This window comes from Pagrus major, chromosome 21 (assembly GCF_040436345.1).
Source record: "Pagrus major chromosome 21, Pma_NU_1.0".
NCBI classification, from domain to species: Eukaryota; Metazoa; Chordata; class Actinopteri; order Spariformes; family Sparidae; genus Pagrus; species Pagrus major.
The window spans coordinates 29,883,074-29,901,585 of record NC_133235.1 but is presented as its reverse complement, the minus strand read 5'-3'; the positions used below and the strand labels follow the sequence as shown (position 1 = coordinate 29,901,585).

General features: G+C 43.3%; 1 protein-coding gene across 1 annotated transcript; it reads left to right on the top strand.

The window, feature by feature from the left end:
• The first annotated feature begins 3,612 nt into the window (after positions 1-3,612).
• Positions 3,613-13,669, top strand: LOC141017085 (double-stranded RNA-specific editase B2-like). Its single transcript, XM_073491702.1, has 9 exons — positions 3,613-4,075; positions 4,133-4,563; positions 7,526-7,643; positions 8,888-9,056; positions 9,192-9,352; positions 10,406-10,589; positions 11,146-11,327; positions 11,848-12,029; positions 13,429-13,669. The coding sequence occupies exons 1-9, from the start codon at positions 3,613-3,615 to the stop codon at positions 13,594-13,596; spliced, it is 2,058 nt and encodes a 685-aa protein (XP_073347803.1). The 3' UTR covers positions 13,597-13,669.
• The last annotated feature ends 4,843 nt before the right edge of the window (positions 13,670-18,512 follow it).

The following is an 18,512-nucleotide window of genomic DNA, read 5'->3' as shown; positions in this document are numbered from 1 at the left end:
CTCATCTCGGCTCGGCTGTTTTGTCTTTTCTTGTCCAGTAAATTCGAGTCTGTTGGTTCCAAGTGACTGTTTTAATGTCAGTGTTGGTTTTTGAACTTTCTGCTATAAGTAATTCCTTTGGTCAAAATGAGGGGAAAGCTTGTTACACATGTAGTTTATCTCGAGTGCAAAATTGTTGGAAGTTGTAATGGTCCGGCTCAGAGTGACGTGCAGCTGAGCTGATAGTAGTGAATTCTTCATGTTTCCCACCAAAGACCTTTACTGGACTCATCAATGCTTGACAAGAATTAGCCACCTGTCGAAGGTTACGCCAAACTAATGCTGGGCTGGATATCAACAGAGTAACCATTAACCTAACTGCCTCGCTGTAGCTGCTAGTTATCTCAGTTAGCCGTGCAGTAGTGGCCCTAAGCTGACTCTAGTTTGCCCAAATCGGGAGCTCAGACTCACCAGAGGGTGCCGGTGCTTACAGCCTCCGACATCGGCAGATGCCAGTCTGACAACAGGAAATACAGCGCTGAGGTGATTTACAGCAGCAACTCTGAATCCGGACAGGACCGTGAGGGAAAAGCATTATAAAGAGCAGGAATATTTCACATCTAACTTTAAAGTGTGTTTTACGAGGCGTTAATGAGGCGATTAAGCTCTTCTTAGTTCAGTAAAACAGAGGAACTAGAATTCAGACGGTGTACGGTTGTATTTTTCTGTTTAGTAAGGAAGATAAGTGCAAGAATATTTCCTTTCTTGACCTTTTGTGAGTTTGTTTTGTTTATTTATTAGACTAAAAAAGCGACATAGCAAACTCACCTCTTGAGGAATAAAGTGGTATTATGAGACACAACAGGCCGGGGCTAGCTGGTTAGCATGCTAACTTCAGGAGACATCTTTGCAACACAGCACATAGACGTCTCAGACTTATGTTTTGGATGTTTTAAACTAAAATTCTCACATACATACTGTATACTGTTGCAAGGACAACCTGACTGAACGATGTAGAAATGACACGCTGAACATTTTAATGAAAGTAATCTGAGTCGCTGTTTTTAAACCGTCAGACCTTCACATCAGCTGTGTTACAAAACAGCAGCTGCAATTTAATTTCTAAATTGCTTCACAAACCCACGAGTGAAGCTCTGTGATGTGTGAAGACTACAGGTAGATTAAACAAATCATTTGTCACGTTGCAACCTGGTTAACCTTCACTTAAACTGTAGTGAGTGTAAAGTCTAATACTGCAATCCACAAATGTGGTGTGAGTTAATGAAGTGTGTGTGTGTGTGTGTGTGTGTGTGAGTCTGAGAGTGAGAGATGAACGAAAAGGTGAAAGTGACAAAGCGTGGGAAGGTGCGAGGGTTTAACCGATATAACGCAAAAGACAAACACAGTTATTATCTTTTTTCATCCCAGAATAAACGGCCCCATTAGCTGTGATGATGCAGGTCATTAAAACATCTCCAGCCTCCACCTGCCGCTGCCTTCAGAAGCTCCAGACTCACATCATTACATCCACATCCCATCTCACAGCTCCCGCTCATATCAGCCCACCACTTAATGGCATCACACACCTAATATAACTGCAAGGTGCAAGGTTAATGTGCGATAGTTTAGTGTGCACTCTTCATTATTGTAATGACTTTTAGTTTGCATTGCGGTGCCCTCCTGAATCACCCGTCACCAAGGGGTAAAAATGGGCCAAACAGGCTGTAAAATCACCCAACAGGAAGTCAAAACATTCAGAAGGATCAAGCACATTTTATCTTTTTCGTATCTTTTATGTGTTTATAGCTTTATGCTGCTTGTGATCTTGGTCAAATTTGGATTTAAAATATATTATATATTCATCCAGAAATGCTCCAGAATGAGTCTACATTGGTTGGAAAACAATCAGAGCCACTCTGCTGCTACCTACAGACAATTACAACCTTAACAACGAGTTATAAAGCCTTAAAATGACTCATTATTTCCATGTTGATCCAGGCAGGCATTTATCTTTCATAAACAGCATCAGATCATGTAATTGTGATAATATAAGTGTCACTGCAGCTCATATATATCTGTGTTTATGTCTGTATGTGGAGTCTGAACTCCCCCCACAAACGCTGTGAAATGGTGTCGGGGCACCAGATAAATGGGGTCAGTGGTTCAGTGGAGAACAGAGATCAGCAGGTGATCTATTACAGTGTCGGCGCTGCGAGTGTTTCCTGAAGCCAAATCCCAAAAAATAAAATATGTGGACGATATAGTGAGTTATTGAACAGTAGAAAGCAGCAGATCATGTACCTCATCGGACCACATCCAGAGGATTTTAAACTGGTTTTAAAAAGTCTGAATCTGAATCTCTGTTGTGAGTAGCACAGGCACAGTTCTGATCAGGCAGCTGCCAATGTTACATTTTAAAAATCTTTTACTCTGAATGATGTGAAAGGAAAGAAAAAGTATTAACGAGCCGGCAGCCTTAACTTGAGCATCACACCAGAAAAGGGGCGTAAATTAGAGCGTTCAGCCGGTTGTTGTGTTTCCATCACAGCCAGCCGGAGCTGGAGCCGATAAACACACGATGTTAGCGGGTGTTAGTGGGTGTTTTGTTCAGCGTGAAAAGGTTTTACATCTCGTCACCACCGGGAGGAAACCAGTCCAGATTCCTCTCAGACAAATAAAACCTCTGACCAAAACTAAAAACAAATCGTAGCAATTTTCATGAAACAACGGTCGATTTGTGGGGAAGAAAAGATGGAAGGTGGGTAAAGATGGAAACCACCAGATATTTAGAAACATGTGACAGAAGAGTAGATTTTTTATATACTGAATTTAAAAACAGCTATCAGACTGACACACTTCAACCCACCCAGCAAATCTGATGAAGATCGATTGTGCTTGATTCAGAACCTGTGTGACCAGGTTAATAAGACAGAGCTCGAGCCCCTCGATGGTTCCTCGGTCCTTATCACCGACACCTTTCAATTACCCGCCCGCCTCTGAGCCGCCTCTCTGTTTGTTTTCACTCCGTCCTGTTGGCGGCAACTCTAATGGCCCTCCCGGCCTCGATCACTACGTTAGCACTGTCGCCATAAATGTGTTTACCTCGGTCCGTTTCATTACTGTGACGGCTGGGAGTGAATGTAAAACTCTGCAGTGTGAGCTCAGCTTTCAGAGTCGTGATGTAATCGGGCTCATTTCACAAACACAATGTGTCAGTGATGAGTTGTTTTTTAATCACAAGCACACAAAGTCAAATAAATGATCTGTCTGTTTGTGATGTTGCGTCATGCTGAGGAGGAAATGTGAATGAATTCATGTATTCGTGTTTTTCAGAACGGAGCAACGTGTTATCAACCCTCATCAGTCCCATCAGACACTGGGACACCGGAGCGTCATCAGCTGAGGACGCAGACAGTTCAAGTAAATGTCTTTCCTTCATGCATTTAACCAGAAATATTCCATCTCCTGCCACAGGGACCAACACACACCACACAGAGGGGTTTGCTGTATTACATTCGCCACATTTCATGTTATAATTTTACACTCAAGACCTGGAAACACACCTAAACGTGTAAAATGGGTCAAACTCACAAAATGCATTGTGATCCTAACAAAAAATCTAAATATTCCTTCATGTTACATCCTTGTTTGGATCGAACAGGTACGAGCAGTTTGGAGACTCAGGATGACAAAAGCCAGCTGGACTGTGACCTGCTACTGAAGTATCATCCATCAACTTTTTGCACAAGTTTCCCCAAACACGGGCCGAGAGCTCTGAAGAGGAAGCAGCCGCTGTTGGATGGACTCTACCAAAGCCACCTGACCTGTAAGAGAGCTGCCTGGGCCGTGACTCAGAAGAACGCTCTGGTGCAGCTGAACGAGTTACGACCCGGTCTGCGATACGAGATCGTGTCGACGACCGGCCCGCTGCACGCTCCGGTGTTTTCTGTCGGTGTGGAGGTGAACGGTTTCCACTTCGAGGGCCGAGGGCCGACAAAAAAGCAGGCTAAGATGAGGGCTGCGGAGCTGGCTCTCCGGTCTTTCGTCCAGTTCCCGAACGCCTCCCAGGCTCACGCCACCATGTCGACCTTCGCCGGCACTCCTACAGATTTTACAGCAGACAGGCTGGACATCCCCGACACGTTCCTCAAAGAGTTTGAGCCGACGCTGCGTGAAAACTGTGATCTCTTCCACTGCAACGCGGCAAGAAACAAGGTTTTCTCCAGCGTTTACAACCACAGACGACTCGTCCGACTCACACTGGACTTCTCAACGAATCCAAAAAGACGAGCTCTCAGCACCTCACTTTTAGAGCACCTGAACCCAGTGGTGCTGCTCAACGAGCTGCGACCAGGACTCAGGTACATGTGCCTGACGGAGAGAGTTCACGGCAGGCCGGTGAGGAGTTTTGTCATGGTGGTCCGGGTGGAGGGGAGGGTGTTTGAAGGGTGTGGTCACAGTAAGAGGCTGGCCAAGGCTCAGGCAGCAGCGGCCGCCCTGCAGGCCGTCTACAACATCAGCCTGGGACCGGAGAGGAAGGTCGTCGGCCTCCAGGGCAGCAGAGCCAAAAATCAGCTACCTCAGGTGAGTCAGTGAGTCTCCTGGTTTCCTCTCACCTGTAGTTCTCATCCATCTAGATTGATTTGGTGTGAGTGGCTGAGTTTTGGCAATATCAGCCATAAAGATGTCGGCCTTCTCTCCAGTATAATGGATCTAGATGGCTTTTAGCTTGTGGTGCTCGAAGTGCCAAAAAAATATATTGCAGCGATGTCTCTTTCCAGAAATCATGACCCGGTCACTCAAGATGATCCACAGAGCTCGTTGTGAGCAGTTAATAGAGGAACTATTTTCTTTCTGTATTACCGCGAAGAAGAGAGTGTTTTTGTTGCAACTTTACGTTTGTTTCAAGTTTATTTTTCTATTTCTCTCTCGTCACAGCGCTGTGCTCATTATCTGGTTAGGTTCAGGCTCAAAAACCACCTGGTTAGGGTTAGAAAAACATCATGGTTTGGCTCAGAATACCTGTTTTGGTCGGCGAGATAATGGATGGAGATGGTCCGACTTCCTGTGAAAAATGGCTTGTGATGTTTGGTGCCTCTGACCCCCTTAAAAGATATATTTCTTCAAAGCATTCGAATAATTTAGTATTTCAACAAAACTTATACAGAAAAACCTTATTAACTTCACAACGTCTTGCAGAGGTTTTGTTATTTTACACACATAAACTGCCACATGACCCGTCTGTATAAAAATGTCTGCTCAGCATTTATTACGTAGCATGGAGACTGTGTTGCCCTTCACGTGTTACAGATATATTTCCCTCACTTGCAGACATCAGTTCAGCTTCGAGCAGCGACTCTGAATTCGGCCCTCATCCCTGCAGCTCTCACCGCCTCCTCTAAATGGTTTGGATAAATGGGTCCGAGGTGCGCCGTATGCAACCAAATGGACTGAGCCGCACATCAGCGCGGCCATCATGTCCCGGGGCCCGAGAGCCGGCTGGTGTCCTGCACGCTCGTCTGCAGCATCTAAACAACTTCATTACGGGCCTCGGGCCTCCGAGAATTGTCCTCCACGTTTTTTCCTGTCGCGCTTTATGAATACGAGAACATTTGTCTCCGGAGATCGGCTGAGCGTCCGCCGTCGTCCAAATGTGCACAGGAATACGGAGGCTTTAGAGAGACATGTAGACGCTTTATTAAACCCTGGGGCGCACGATAGATAAGAGGATGCAAAGGTAACGTTTTCGATGAGAAAATTTGATTTTGATGCACCGAGTTTGAACAAAAGGGTGATTCTACCTGCTTTAGGCTGATGCACCAAAACTTAACAGTTTGCAGGAGCTTCCTCCTCTTTGTCTCGATTTTTTTTATATCCTCCCCAACTGCTCATTTAGCATCATCTGCCCTGCGATATGAAGTGTCTGTCAGGCGGCGTGACGCATTAATGAACATTATTACAGCACATTAGGGATGAAGGAGGGGCGGCAGCAGACCAAGGAGACTGAGGTGGAGCGAGAAGGCGGTGTGAAGAGCATAATAATCCCACAGATAATTGTTTAACACACTCATTACGCACAACCTTGTGCCACTGTCATCCTGAAAACGGTGAGCAAAAGAGTTTGACTCAACATCTGAGCCAACAAAACGAGACATTTGAGACGCAGACGGTTGCAGACACGGAGGTCGTGTCCATGTCTGGGATTCAATGACCAGAGCCAAACCATGATGTTTTTCTGCAGACTGTGCTGCAGCCACGAACCTACAGGCCACATAAACACTCCCACATGTAATTAAAGCTGCATAAAACATGACAAATCATTTTCATGTTTGTTTTCTGACAGATGATAGAGTTTAAACAATCAGCGGAGGTCCAGTTCATCCATCACATTTATCAAACGTGATTTATTTGCAGCTGCCAAACATTTCATCCTCTCCTCCAGACTGAAGAAAGAAGTCGACGGGCTGAGAAGAACTATTTTCTCTCTTCTCACAGAACATTTAGCCCGGCTGATATTTATCTGATCTTGTCAGAAGCGTCACTGGTTTTTCCAAACCGTTGTTTGTTTTGCTGCTTCGTTTGGCATTTGGCTGAACTTTGCCGCACACACACCAACTTTTTCCTGATGTCTACCCAAAGAGAGACAGTCCTCTAAAAAATATAATGAGACATATTTCTTGGACGAGTAGCTCTGCGCCACCTCTTCCTCCGCAGAGTTTGGAGTGAGGAAACATCTCGGACATCGTTGACAGACTGTCAGAGATTTTTTGGCGACTGGCAACTCACGATGCCAGAAGATGTCACAGCTGTCGGTGCATCTCTGCAGATTCTGTGTTTGGTGGCTGTTGTCTGTCTGAGGAAAATAAGACAGCAGAAGTCACAGCGTCCTCATTATCCTCCTTAAATATCTTTAACAGTGTATCATCCAGTTTCTCCTGCCAGCGTTTAATAATCAGCAGTATTGACTGTATAGAGTTTATAGAGGAAGTGATCGTCTCTGCTTTGTTGAACCTAAAGAACGTTTATTTACAGTTTTCACACTTTTATATAAAATGTTTTAATGTTCATTATCTTGTTTACATTTTATGATATGACTTGTTTTGTTTTGTGTTTCCTCGAAATGATGATTATAAGTAACCTGTAACAGCAAACGAGACCATCAGCGAAAAGACTGTTTTATATAGTTGTTATTAACGCCTGTGCTCGGGTCCGATCACATATAAATACATCACCCGATCGGTCTCTCTGTCACTCACTTCCCAAACAAATGCTGCCGGCACGCTCGAGCAAAGATCTTTACAACAACAGGCGCTGGTGTCGTACAGCTTTTGTGAGAAGGGGGCGCTAGAGTCAACAAAAACTGAAAGATCCTCGTAGTCACTTAAATGTATGTTTGTTACGTATGTTTGTTACGTATGTATGTTCCGTATGTTACACCCCCAGTGAGGAAAGCACAACCCAAAACACCTGAAACAGACGAAAGTGTAAATAAATAACTGTGTGCCTTTATAAGTGGACCTGCTCAGCATCGTTTCTTCTTCTGCAGTTCTTCGCAGAGTCGATCTTCCACCTGGTGAGAGAGAAATACGTGGAGCTGACAGACGGTCGTTTCTCTACCTCGCACGCCCGTCACAAGGTCCTGGCAGGGATCGTAATGACCAGAGGTGAGCGGTGGAGACACGACGACTCATCCCACCGTCACTGTCTCCTGCAGCTGAACATCTCAAATGATATAGATCCTACACTGTCAACCAGATTTAGATTAAATGTTTAATTTATGTGAACTAATATTGAGTAAAGTCTACTAATGTAAACTAAATATGTCAACTTTTAATTTTGTGTCTGAGTTTCTACAACTGGACCAGTTTAGTTTCACCCAGGCGACAGGTTTCCACACAGTTTTCTAGTAAAGTCAACTAATTCGGGATAAGACTGTCGTTGTGTCTTCTTCATTTAGCCAAAAACTCTTAATTCAAACACATTTAATCCTTTTTTAAACGTCCATTATTTTCTGTCTCGAAGTACGAACTTTTAAATGATCCACCTTGAATTTGGACACATCTTCTGACTCCATCAGCTGAAATTCAAAGAAGATGAAGCCACAACATCAACAACACTTTTTGTTTTTGTTGTTGTTGTTTTTTATGTTTTCAGTAAAGCTGCAACAAATAATAATTATCTGCATCATCACTTTTAAAACGAGGAAGAAAATGTGCTGCAGCTCAGCATTTAAAGGGGCACTGTGGAGAATATTTACAATTTGAATGAGGTAATAATGGCAGGGTCCGCCACATATAAACAAAGTAAAACTGTATGAAATTGCGTTGTCCTTTAAGGTCAGTGTGTTTATTCAGTTCATTCAGTCGTGAAAACAAAGAGAGTTTGTTTGTTCAGGCAGAAAATGAACATCTTTCTCTTCTCTTTAACATTTCTTCAACAAAACTGCGAAGTGCCCCTTTAAAGCGTTCAGTGCAGAAGCATTTCACACCCTCTTATCATAAAATAAGAAAATGGCTGCAGCTCACAGAAGTTACCTGAGTTACCTCAGATCACCCTGAGCATCCGGAGGGGAAACAGTCGTCCCCTCCGCCCGGTGAATCTTTGATGAGGCCGCGTTGCGTTACAGCCTGTTTGTGGAGGACGGGAGTGATTGTTCGCTCATCGACACACTTACACCGTTCACTTCTCAGACGCATTCACTTTTCATCAGCTCGTCTCAGCCGGTTAACGTCCTGGTTGTGACGGGACGCCGAGGCGGAGGAGAGTGAAGGGACATGTCTTGTTTTCCTGTTCTGAGAGTCAAATCAGGCGTCTCGTCTGCGTCGCGTCGAACGTCTTGTTCCATCAGAGAATCAGTTGTCTGAGATATTTGTTCTCATTTGTCTTCTCTCACTTCCTCTTTCTCCAGGATTTGACCTCAGATCAGCCCAGGTTGTGTCTCTGGCCACAGGGACTAAGTGTCTGGACTCGGACAGCGTGAGCGACCGCGGCGGTACAATCAGCGACTGCCACGCCGAAGTCGTCAACCGGAGGGCGCTGGTTCGATTCCTGTACGCTCAGCTGGAGCTGCTGCTCAGGTACGATTCTGAAACATTTAGCTACACTTAATGTTTCGTTCACTTAATATATTCAGTTGTTCTTTGTCCAGTCTGGTTTGTTTCTTTTGTTTCTCTGTCTCACGTTGGACTTTCCGTCTTCTCTCCTCTCTGAAGTAAGTCAGCAGACTGTGAGGAACGATCCATCTTCGTACCAAATAAAGGCGGCGGTGGCGGCGTCTTCCGGCTGCGAGACGGCGTCCTCTTCCACATGTACGTCAGCTCGTCGCCGTGCGGAGACGCTCGACTCAACTGCCCGTACGAGACCACGGCTGCATGTGAGAGACGATGCCGATGACACTGACGCTTGTTGTTTGTGTCTCCACAATGTTTACATCAAAGAATGAACTAGAATAATAAACTGAATGCAAATAAAAAAGATTGTTGATGTGTGTTGCAGAGATATCTACTGAAATTAGCATGCTAACCAGTTAGCCCCAGTCTGGACTACTAATAATGGCTAATTGAGGTATTAGCAGCAGTTAGCGGTTATACGCTGCCCCCTGTTTGTTTGTTTGGAGTTACAGAGGTGGACAGTTCAACATATTGCACCTTTAAATATGCAAATCTTGTTAAGTATGAGAGCTAATTTGCAATTCCAGAGCAGGAGTCTGAACTAAATGTGTATTTTGTACATTTTCCTTCCACCAGTCTGAAACAAAGACGCGTCACAGTGATATATGATAAGATAAACGTATGAAAGCCGACTGTCGCATTGTTCTGCAGCTTCTCCTCCTCTGTTCTTCGCTGCTGAACAAACTCTAACAGTTTCATTCATTTTTAAAGCTAAAATCCTCCACAAAGCACTTTAGTTCAGTGAAAACATGAATTAATAAACACCAGAACGTCTGGCTTCATCAATCAGCTCGGTCTGTGTTTCCTCTTCTTTATTGTGACTGAATTAAATGCTGACGCTGCCATTTTACAACAAAACACAACAGTTACTCAACAATTACACTTGGATGAATCCATCCTCCATTGAGCAGCTATTCAACAACATGTACAATCATGTTTTCAGAAGCCGTCTTTCATTGTGGTCAAACTGTTTAATGATGAGATGCACAGGGGCCCAAAAGAGACTTTTTTTCTGTACGCCTACATTGTGAAAGACGCGTCTGTGTCACAACCCACGTTGTATTGATCCATTCAGTCTGATAACATCTGGAAAGTCAAGAAGAGCCACAAGATTAGATTATTTTATCTGTATTCAAGGTAGTCGGCTCAAAAAGTCAGAGGATCATCAAAGTCTGTAGGTTTCATCGAACTGTTGAAATATTTCAGTGCTGCCGCTAAAACCAAAACGCAACAAGAGCACTTCAACACCGTGTGAGCTGTAAGTCTTCTTCTTCTCTTTGTGTCAGATCCCAGCAGGAGGTTTCACTGTCACCTCAGGGTGAAGGTGGACGGAGGCGAGGGGACGCTGCCCATCACGGCACGACGAGCCAATCAGAAATGGGACGGTGCGGCGCCAGGCAGACCTGTCGTCACCATGTCCTGCACCGACAAGATGGCAAAGTGAGTTTCTAATCGTATTTTTTTTATTTTCAGTTTATTCTAACTCGGGGCTTGTTTGATAGAAAACTGTTCGTTGAATCAAAGTTTACAGATGATTTGTAGCGTCAACACTTTTCATGCACGTGAGATATTATTAGCAGCATTTCAGCGACAGAAACCTTTAATTTTCTCTCTAAATAAAGTGATTTACAGACCATAAAACAATCAACAGGCCTTTTTTATGGGAATCATCAGTTAACAACAAATCAAACCCAAAAGATTCAATGAAATAACTTGAAAACAAGCAGGAGAACAGATTCAGTCCACCTCTCTGTTCTCTTTTCTTTATCTGTTTCATTTCCTCTCAGTGGATGTAAACACAGAAGTTAAAATCTCTCACCCAGTCGGTCTGTATCAGGGAGGCTGCAGCCTGTTCTCATATCATCATCTCTCAGCAACAGCTTGCTGCAGTCTAGACAGTCAAACGCCGGTAAACCTTAATGGGCCCAGAGTGAAAATCTCCTCGCTGAAAAGCTGTCAGACTCCGCTCAGATTTAAAACTCGTTTGTGTCGACAGGTGGAGCGTTGTGGGCCTCCAGGGGGCGCTCCTGTCTCACCTGGTGGAGCCGGTTTACCTGCACAGCCTGACGGTGGGGACGCTCAGCCACACGGGTCACCTGAGCAGAGCCATGGCACGCCGCCTCGCGCCCGTCAAGCACCTGCCCTTTCCGTACCGACGGCAGCAGCTGCTGCTCGGCTGTAGGTCCAAACGCAGCGCTGAATATCCTGTTTAACACCAAAATCTACACGTACGTGCTGAAGGAAGTCAGGTGAAGTCTTGTAGTCCACAAAACATTTCTGGAGCTTCACAGCAAAACAGAGTTGCAGCACTGCAACATAAAATGGCTCCATACAGCTCATCCGGCGTAATCCAAGTCTCCAGAAGCCAAGAGGTCCAGAAGTGGTTTTGAGAGGACTTTATATACACTTAAAACATTTTAAACAAGTCTCCAGCTACTTCACTTGTTTAGGAGAAACAGCTGTGAAGCTCCAGAAATGTTTTGTGGACTACGAGACTTCACCTGACTTTCCGTCAGCATGGAGGGAGGAGATGATGACTGAGTTTTCATTATTTGTGGGGAAATGTTCCTTTAATCCTCCTTAATAATCCAGTTCAAGACAGTTTATCTGCACCAACCTGTTCATTTGAGACTTAAAGTCCGAACAAACTATTTTGTCAGAACCTCGGTAAACACTGGTTTCCTCTCTGTGTCCACAGGTCTGAGCAGCAGCGAGGTTCGGCCTGCAGGAAAGGCGCCGAACGTCAGCTTGAACTGGAGCTGCGGTGACGGCGGCCTGGAGGAGATCAGCACCTCCACAGGGAGGAGGAAGGACTCAGAGACGCCGTCACGCCTCTGCAGACGCTCCACCTTCACCCGCTGGCTGAGGCTGCAGCAGCAGGTGGGTCGGAGATGAACACTGAAGCTCATCAGTGGGCTCAGACAGGAGGAGGTGGTTTATTATTGACGCATCAGCATTCAGGATTTACTTATTTAATGTACCAACTACTTTATTAAGCACAATCCATCTCTTAAAGAGACCGAACTGCCTCTGACCTCCGTCTCAAACAAGAAAGCACCACATTATAAGGATGGTTTTAAAAGCAGGGTTTAATTTCCACTGTGAATTAAAATATGTATGTCGAGAGCGTTTGCGCTCGACCAAATGGTCCCGGGCTTAAAATTTGATGACGGCAGACAGAGTCGTAATTATTTACAAAAGCAACTGGACTCGATGAGGGAAGAGTTGCTTTAAATGTCACACGGAAGAGAAGAAAAACAGACCCGACAGAGCTGCAAAGACCGAACGAGAGGCAGAGAAACGATGAGTTTGATAATTACGCAGGATGTTAAAGACTTGAAAAAGAATTAAATGAAGCGAGGGGGAAGAAGAAAGACGGACGACGAATCAAAGACAAGAAAGAGACGGAGAGAAAAAAGGAACCAAAAGCTTCTTCATGTTAAAAACACAGATCCACTGGAGATCAACGTTTGCAGATCAGCTTTTTAAGCTTTGTTTTGGATTTACTGCTGCAACATCCAACAACAAGAATCAAGAAAACACATTAAATATCTTCTGAGTGCCTGAAAACTTCAGTGTTTTTCTCCAACATTAAATATTCATAACAAAGAAAACATCCTCAGGTCTTATTTATCCACAGCACAGATACATTACTGTACTTCAGTAGATGGTTCAGGTGTCTGTATTTATTTTTATCCTCCTCTCTACATCTCAACACAAACATCTGAACTTTCTCCTCCTCACACTTTCAAAACAGGCTCGTTACTTTAGTTTGATGCATTTGAAGGGAATTATGGATTATCAGAGCACATCACACACGGCAGACGCAGCGAGATGAAACAAAGACGTAAACAGACAGAGAGGGAGGCTGGACTGGGGAGAAAAGGCGTGTTAGTGTCTCGTATCTGCAGAGAGTTTCTTATTTTCTCACTTTGTTGCTGCTCGGGACGCTTTACCAACCCAACATGTGGCTGTTTGACGTCCTGGGAATGAGACTCAACTATCAACTATCTTTGTGGTGCGTTCAGGAACAGCTGGGACAAATCCTACTGATTCTACCTTTAACTTTAATAGTCTTTGAATTATATTAATATGACGTGAGCTTCAGTTAGCTTTGACCACAAATGTCCTTCAGAGGGAGACTTTTTACTCTGATACTCTGAGTACATGTCAGAGCCTGTAATAATATTATTTTTATTAATAAACACCAGATTGACAGATGCTATTTTAATGTGTATGTTGGTTGATAGTAAATCGTGCGTCTGTGCTTATTTCTCAGTTGAACGGGACTGAAGCCGCCCCGGGGACATATTCTGGTTCCAAGATGGCCGCCGGACGCTACCAAAGGGCGATGCAGCAGTTTGTCGGCGCTCTGCAGGGCGGAGGACTCGGGACCTGGCTCAGAAAACCTCCAGAACTGGGTCACTTTAACATCAGTGTGTGTTAAAGACTGAATACAGACGATCAGAGTGAAGATTTTGTGGGTTTTTTTGTGAGTACGTGGATAAAAAAGATTGTGACGGGAGGTGGAGAAGAAAGTTTGGAGATTCACCTTCATTTATCTTTTATGAGAGAGATTAACTAACGGAAAGTGGCCTGATGGAGACACACGAGTAAATAATCGTTTATGCAAGTGAGCACAACGCACAGACGATAAAAATTACATTTAAGCAGAAGCTGGAGTAGATTTCTTGGTGTGTAGCGTTCGCTTAAGTCGTCTAAAGGCGGTTAAATTCAGCTGTGGAAGCTAACGCTAGCTCGTCGTGAGCAATATACAGTGTTAGAGTGAAATTTAACTTGTTCGGCTGATCGTTAAAGGGACAGTTCACCCGAAAATAAAAATGTAGGGGTTAACTTCTCACCTCTAAGCCGAAGGAAAGTCAGGTGAAGTCTCGTAGTCTTAAGTACAACAAGGTGTCACGTGACTTTCCATTAATACGGGGGAGATAATGACTGGATTTTCATTTCTGGGTGAACTCGTCCTCAGCACAGTTGGAGCTGGACGTGTAAATGTGGGTTAAGCACTAAAAAAATACAGTGTAGCTGCGTAATACTCGACTGATCATAGGAAACAAAATAAAATGTGATTAATTACAATTAATTCAAATTCAATTACAAACAACTCTTAAAAAGCTGAACAAGGACACGCTCTTAAAGTGACGTATTAAATGTGCCCCAGTGTGAAAAGCTTTAGACGCCCAAAGATTCAACTCAAACCATTTAATGTTGCCGTCCGACCCCAATCTGATGGGGTCACTTAAAAGGTCTGACGTCGTTATTGATCGTCTTCAACACTACAGGAGCAGACGCCCATTTAAAACACGTTTCTGTCACTTTGCATCGACTTATATCGATCCCTTGGTTACTTACCTTAACCAGAACCCCGACTTCTTCTCTAAACTCGACCAAAAACCCACTTTCAACCCTAAATTTCACAGGTTTACCTTGCAGGGACCAGCTGTGAGTGAGAAGATTTATATCCCTCATAATGTGATTAACACAACTTACCTGACGACTGTGAAGCAAACTCAGTTTTATTACGACGACGGAGCAGAAAGTCATATTTTTAATTTTATTCTTACATAGTTTGTTTTGTTTGTTTTGTTTAGATAATCTGTGTTGTCTCAATAATCTGCTGTGACTGTTCACCTCACCTGTTCACCTCACCTGTTCACCTCACCTGCTCAGCTCTGATCATGTTGTCCACCCTCAGGAGTTGAAGCACGCTGCCACCTAGTGGGACATAATGTGCATTACAAGCTGTTTTACTGAAGAGAGAAAAGTTTTGTTGTTTTCTTTATTTATCCTTCAGATTTGACCTTTTATCTCTCTGAATAAGTTACTACAAATATTCCAAAGGCTTTTATTTTCCAGAAAATCGTGTTATTAATATATTATTTAGTTATTTAGTGTTGCTTTGTGAGTATTTATAGAAAAGCTTTCTGAGGTGAGGAATGTAAAAGAGTACTTTAACTGAAGGCGACAGGTTTGAATGCGATGTAAACTTTTATTATGTATGCAGAGTGGATGTAGTCTATATTGGTCATGACTATTTTTATCACTGCGAATAAATTATCTTATTTGTGCTAATTTTTGTGTCTCCTGTCGATCGAACACTCGTCCAGATGTGTAAAACCTTTCATGTGCACAAAGTATAAATGCTATATACGATAGTAAATCCAGTTGTAGATGATCAGTGGAGGTTGGTGGATGTTTAACTGCTTCAACATGAGCAACAGCAAGCAGAGACGATGATCCCTGATGATCTCCTTCCAGCCAGCTGCCACCTTATTTAGGTTTTTGTCCTAAAAGAAGACGGTATTGTTTAGATAGCTCCTCATTTCAGCTTCATGAATCAACTGTTTCCTGGTCCACGTCACACTTTCAACATGAGCGACAGGAATGAAAACAGAAACAGGACGTTGGGCTCAAAACGCTCAGAGGAAACAATAAAATCAAGCTGACTTCTTGTTGAACGCAGTAAGGTCAGGATGTCATTTTAAATTATTACATCTCATATATTTTACATCTTCACACACAACTGTCCACCAACCCCTGAAAAAATACCTGGATTTGTATCTGCTGTTTTGTGATGAGCAGGTTGTGAACAGCTGACTGAGTTTGAGTCCAACATACAACCCAAAAACCACTCGACTAGAAAACGTTCAAACAGCACGAAAAGGTTTATTTTGATTTCACAAGCGGACGCTTGTTTATTACACAGCTACAATCCACAAAACTGCTGTCGTCCAACAGATCTTCATCTTTTGTTTTTTTACTGAGAACTGAGCTGCGGTGTTCGTTGTTCCACATCAACCACTTCGACCACACAAAACACTGTTTACACCAACGAGCCACAGTTTAACGAGGCTTCGAGACGCCGACGCTCAGTGACGATGTGATCCAGAATGTGAACAGCGCGACTGAACATTCGGTTAAAAAACAGGCGAGTTATGAACGTGGCAGCGGAGTGGCTCAGTGTTGGTAGAAAATGCAGCGAAGGAAGAAAACAATGTGGGATAAACTAGAGATCTGCAGACGCCCTGAACCATCCTGGGTCGAACACTATATTTCCTCTGTTTCTCTGTGATAACGAGTTCGATTTCACTTGTTTTCCCGAGATAACGAGAGACTTTATCACGAGAAAAGGAACTTAGGACTCGTAAATCAGTTTCTTCACTTGTCAGGATGCCGCGTCTGCTGGCGTGTTAGTAATAGGAGGGAGAAACCTCTTCATGGATTAATCTACAACATTACATCGTTTGATAATGACAGAAATAAATCCTGATCTCGAGAAAACAAGTCAAATTTAGCTCGTTATCACGGGAAAACACGGGAAATATGTTGGACCCACGACTGTTTCGGGCTTCGTACAGATCGAAACATTCTCACACAAACAGATTTTAAATGTTCTTCACACAAACAAACTGTTTTGTCGGTTAAACCAGAGACGACTTCGAGCAAATCGAAGGTCTCGACTGATAATTGTTAAACTGGAGTGAAGAAGGAAACAAAGCCACAGATTATTTAAAGTTTAAAGTTAAACATCATTAGAAAATTCACACCAGAAGTCTGATAAAAATTACTTTTAACATAATGTACAATACATTTAATTTGTTTTTAGTCTGCAGGTGATCAAGACAATTAATAATTAGCATCAGGCTAATTTATAATTATCCGCCGTCCCTGGTTTAAACGACAAAACGAACTCTGTTTGACGTGAATGCAAAGCCTTCGACACGTGAACTAAAAATCATCCGTCATGAAGCAATAAAACTGGATTGACACCAAATAAACACACGTGACAGGATCATGTCATCAAGTTATAAAGGCTAATAAAACTGCTGCAGCTGAAAAACACTATGCAGCCCAAACCAGCTACTTTCCTCATATATTACAATTTATATCATACAAATGTTATGTTTTTAACGTAGGAGGAGGTCGACACTTTACATCTGCCTTCTGACGACAACTCTAATCACTTTGTTTTGTCTTTTAATGTGCTGATGCTCTTCTCTGTTGTCAGAGATTCACCTCACTGGGCTAAAATGGCTGTAAAGTGTCAACAAATACACATAAAAACTGTGCGTGCTCACAGAAAAATGTGCTTTTAACCCACCGTGAGGAGAAATGTTCGTCACGTCCGCGTTTTAGTTTGAACGAACACTTTTTGTTACAAACCGGCGAAACGACGCTCCACAAATCTAAAGCTAGACTTCGAAACAATCAGCTGGAAATGAACTGTGCTTGTTCATCGTACGACGGTCGTACTGCGACAGACAGACTCTGAACGCATCACAACATCGACCACGTTTTTACACGTTGATTTGATCACCACACGGACACACACACAGATTTTGTTCTCGTAGTGAAATCATCTCAAACACACACACAAACACACACACACGCATCATTACAGCCTCTCCCGTTCACTTGAACGCAGCTTTGGCAGAGTATTTTAGTGGCAGTGGGAAAGCAAAGCAGGTGGCAGCGAACGCATCACGACAGTCTTCGGAGATTTCACTAGTTTTAAAAAGTACCGTTACAAATATGTCACTGACAGAATCCTCACGACTGTTTCAACACCAACGACTAAAGGGCACTGCGATAAACTCAAACGGAAAAGGTTTTTTACAATCATGTCAAGTATCGGTACGACAGCAGGGCCGGGCGGCCGAGGGAACGTCACACACTCGACGTTTCTAATCTCGGTTTTTACGTTTTTAAATTTCTGTAACGTACAAATCATTTTCCTCTCTCTGCTCAACACAGCAGACTTGTTTTAATTCCACACGTTTCTGCTAAAAGCCGTCACGTGACAATATTTTCTGAAGGCGCCGAGGTGGGAGTTTGGTCCAACGGTCACAGAGTTATCACAGTGTTATTAATGTACGTGTAATTAAAAACAGGCAGACAAATGAGACTAAAACCTGGTGAGAACTAGTGAAGTAGTGATAAAAGCAGCCACTAGAGAATAAAGTGAAATAATCTCACTTATTATTAATATAAGCATTACAATCGTATTATTTTTATTATTGTTATTGTCACGTTCCGCGTAAACAAACCTTTTGCTAAAATTATATAATTCATTAAAGTGCAGAATTTTAGCGGTACCCTGGCAGCTCGGTACAGATCGGACCCGTGGCGTCGTCCTTTCCTTTCTCTCATCCTGTTTCCTGTTTCTCTCCAGCTGATCTGTCGATTAAAGCCACGAAAAGGCCAAAAAGATCATTTAGAAAGTGCACAATTATAGAAATGTCGTGCCTTTTTAACAAGTCGAGTCATTAAAAGTTACGACAAGTTCTCATTTTCTTCCTCTTCGGGTTTTTCTTGCCGCCTTTTCTAATCAAGCTGATGTATGTC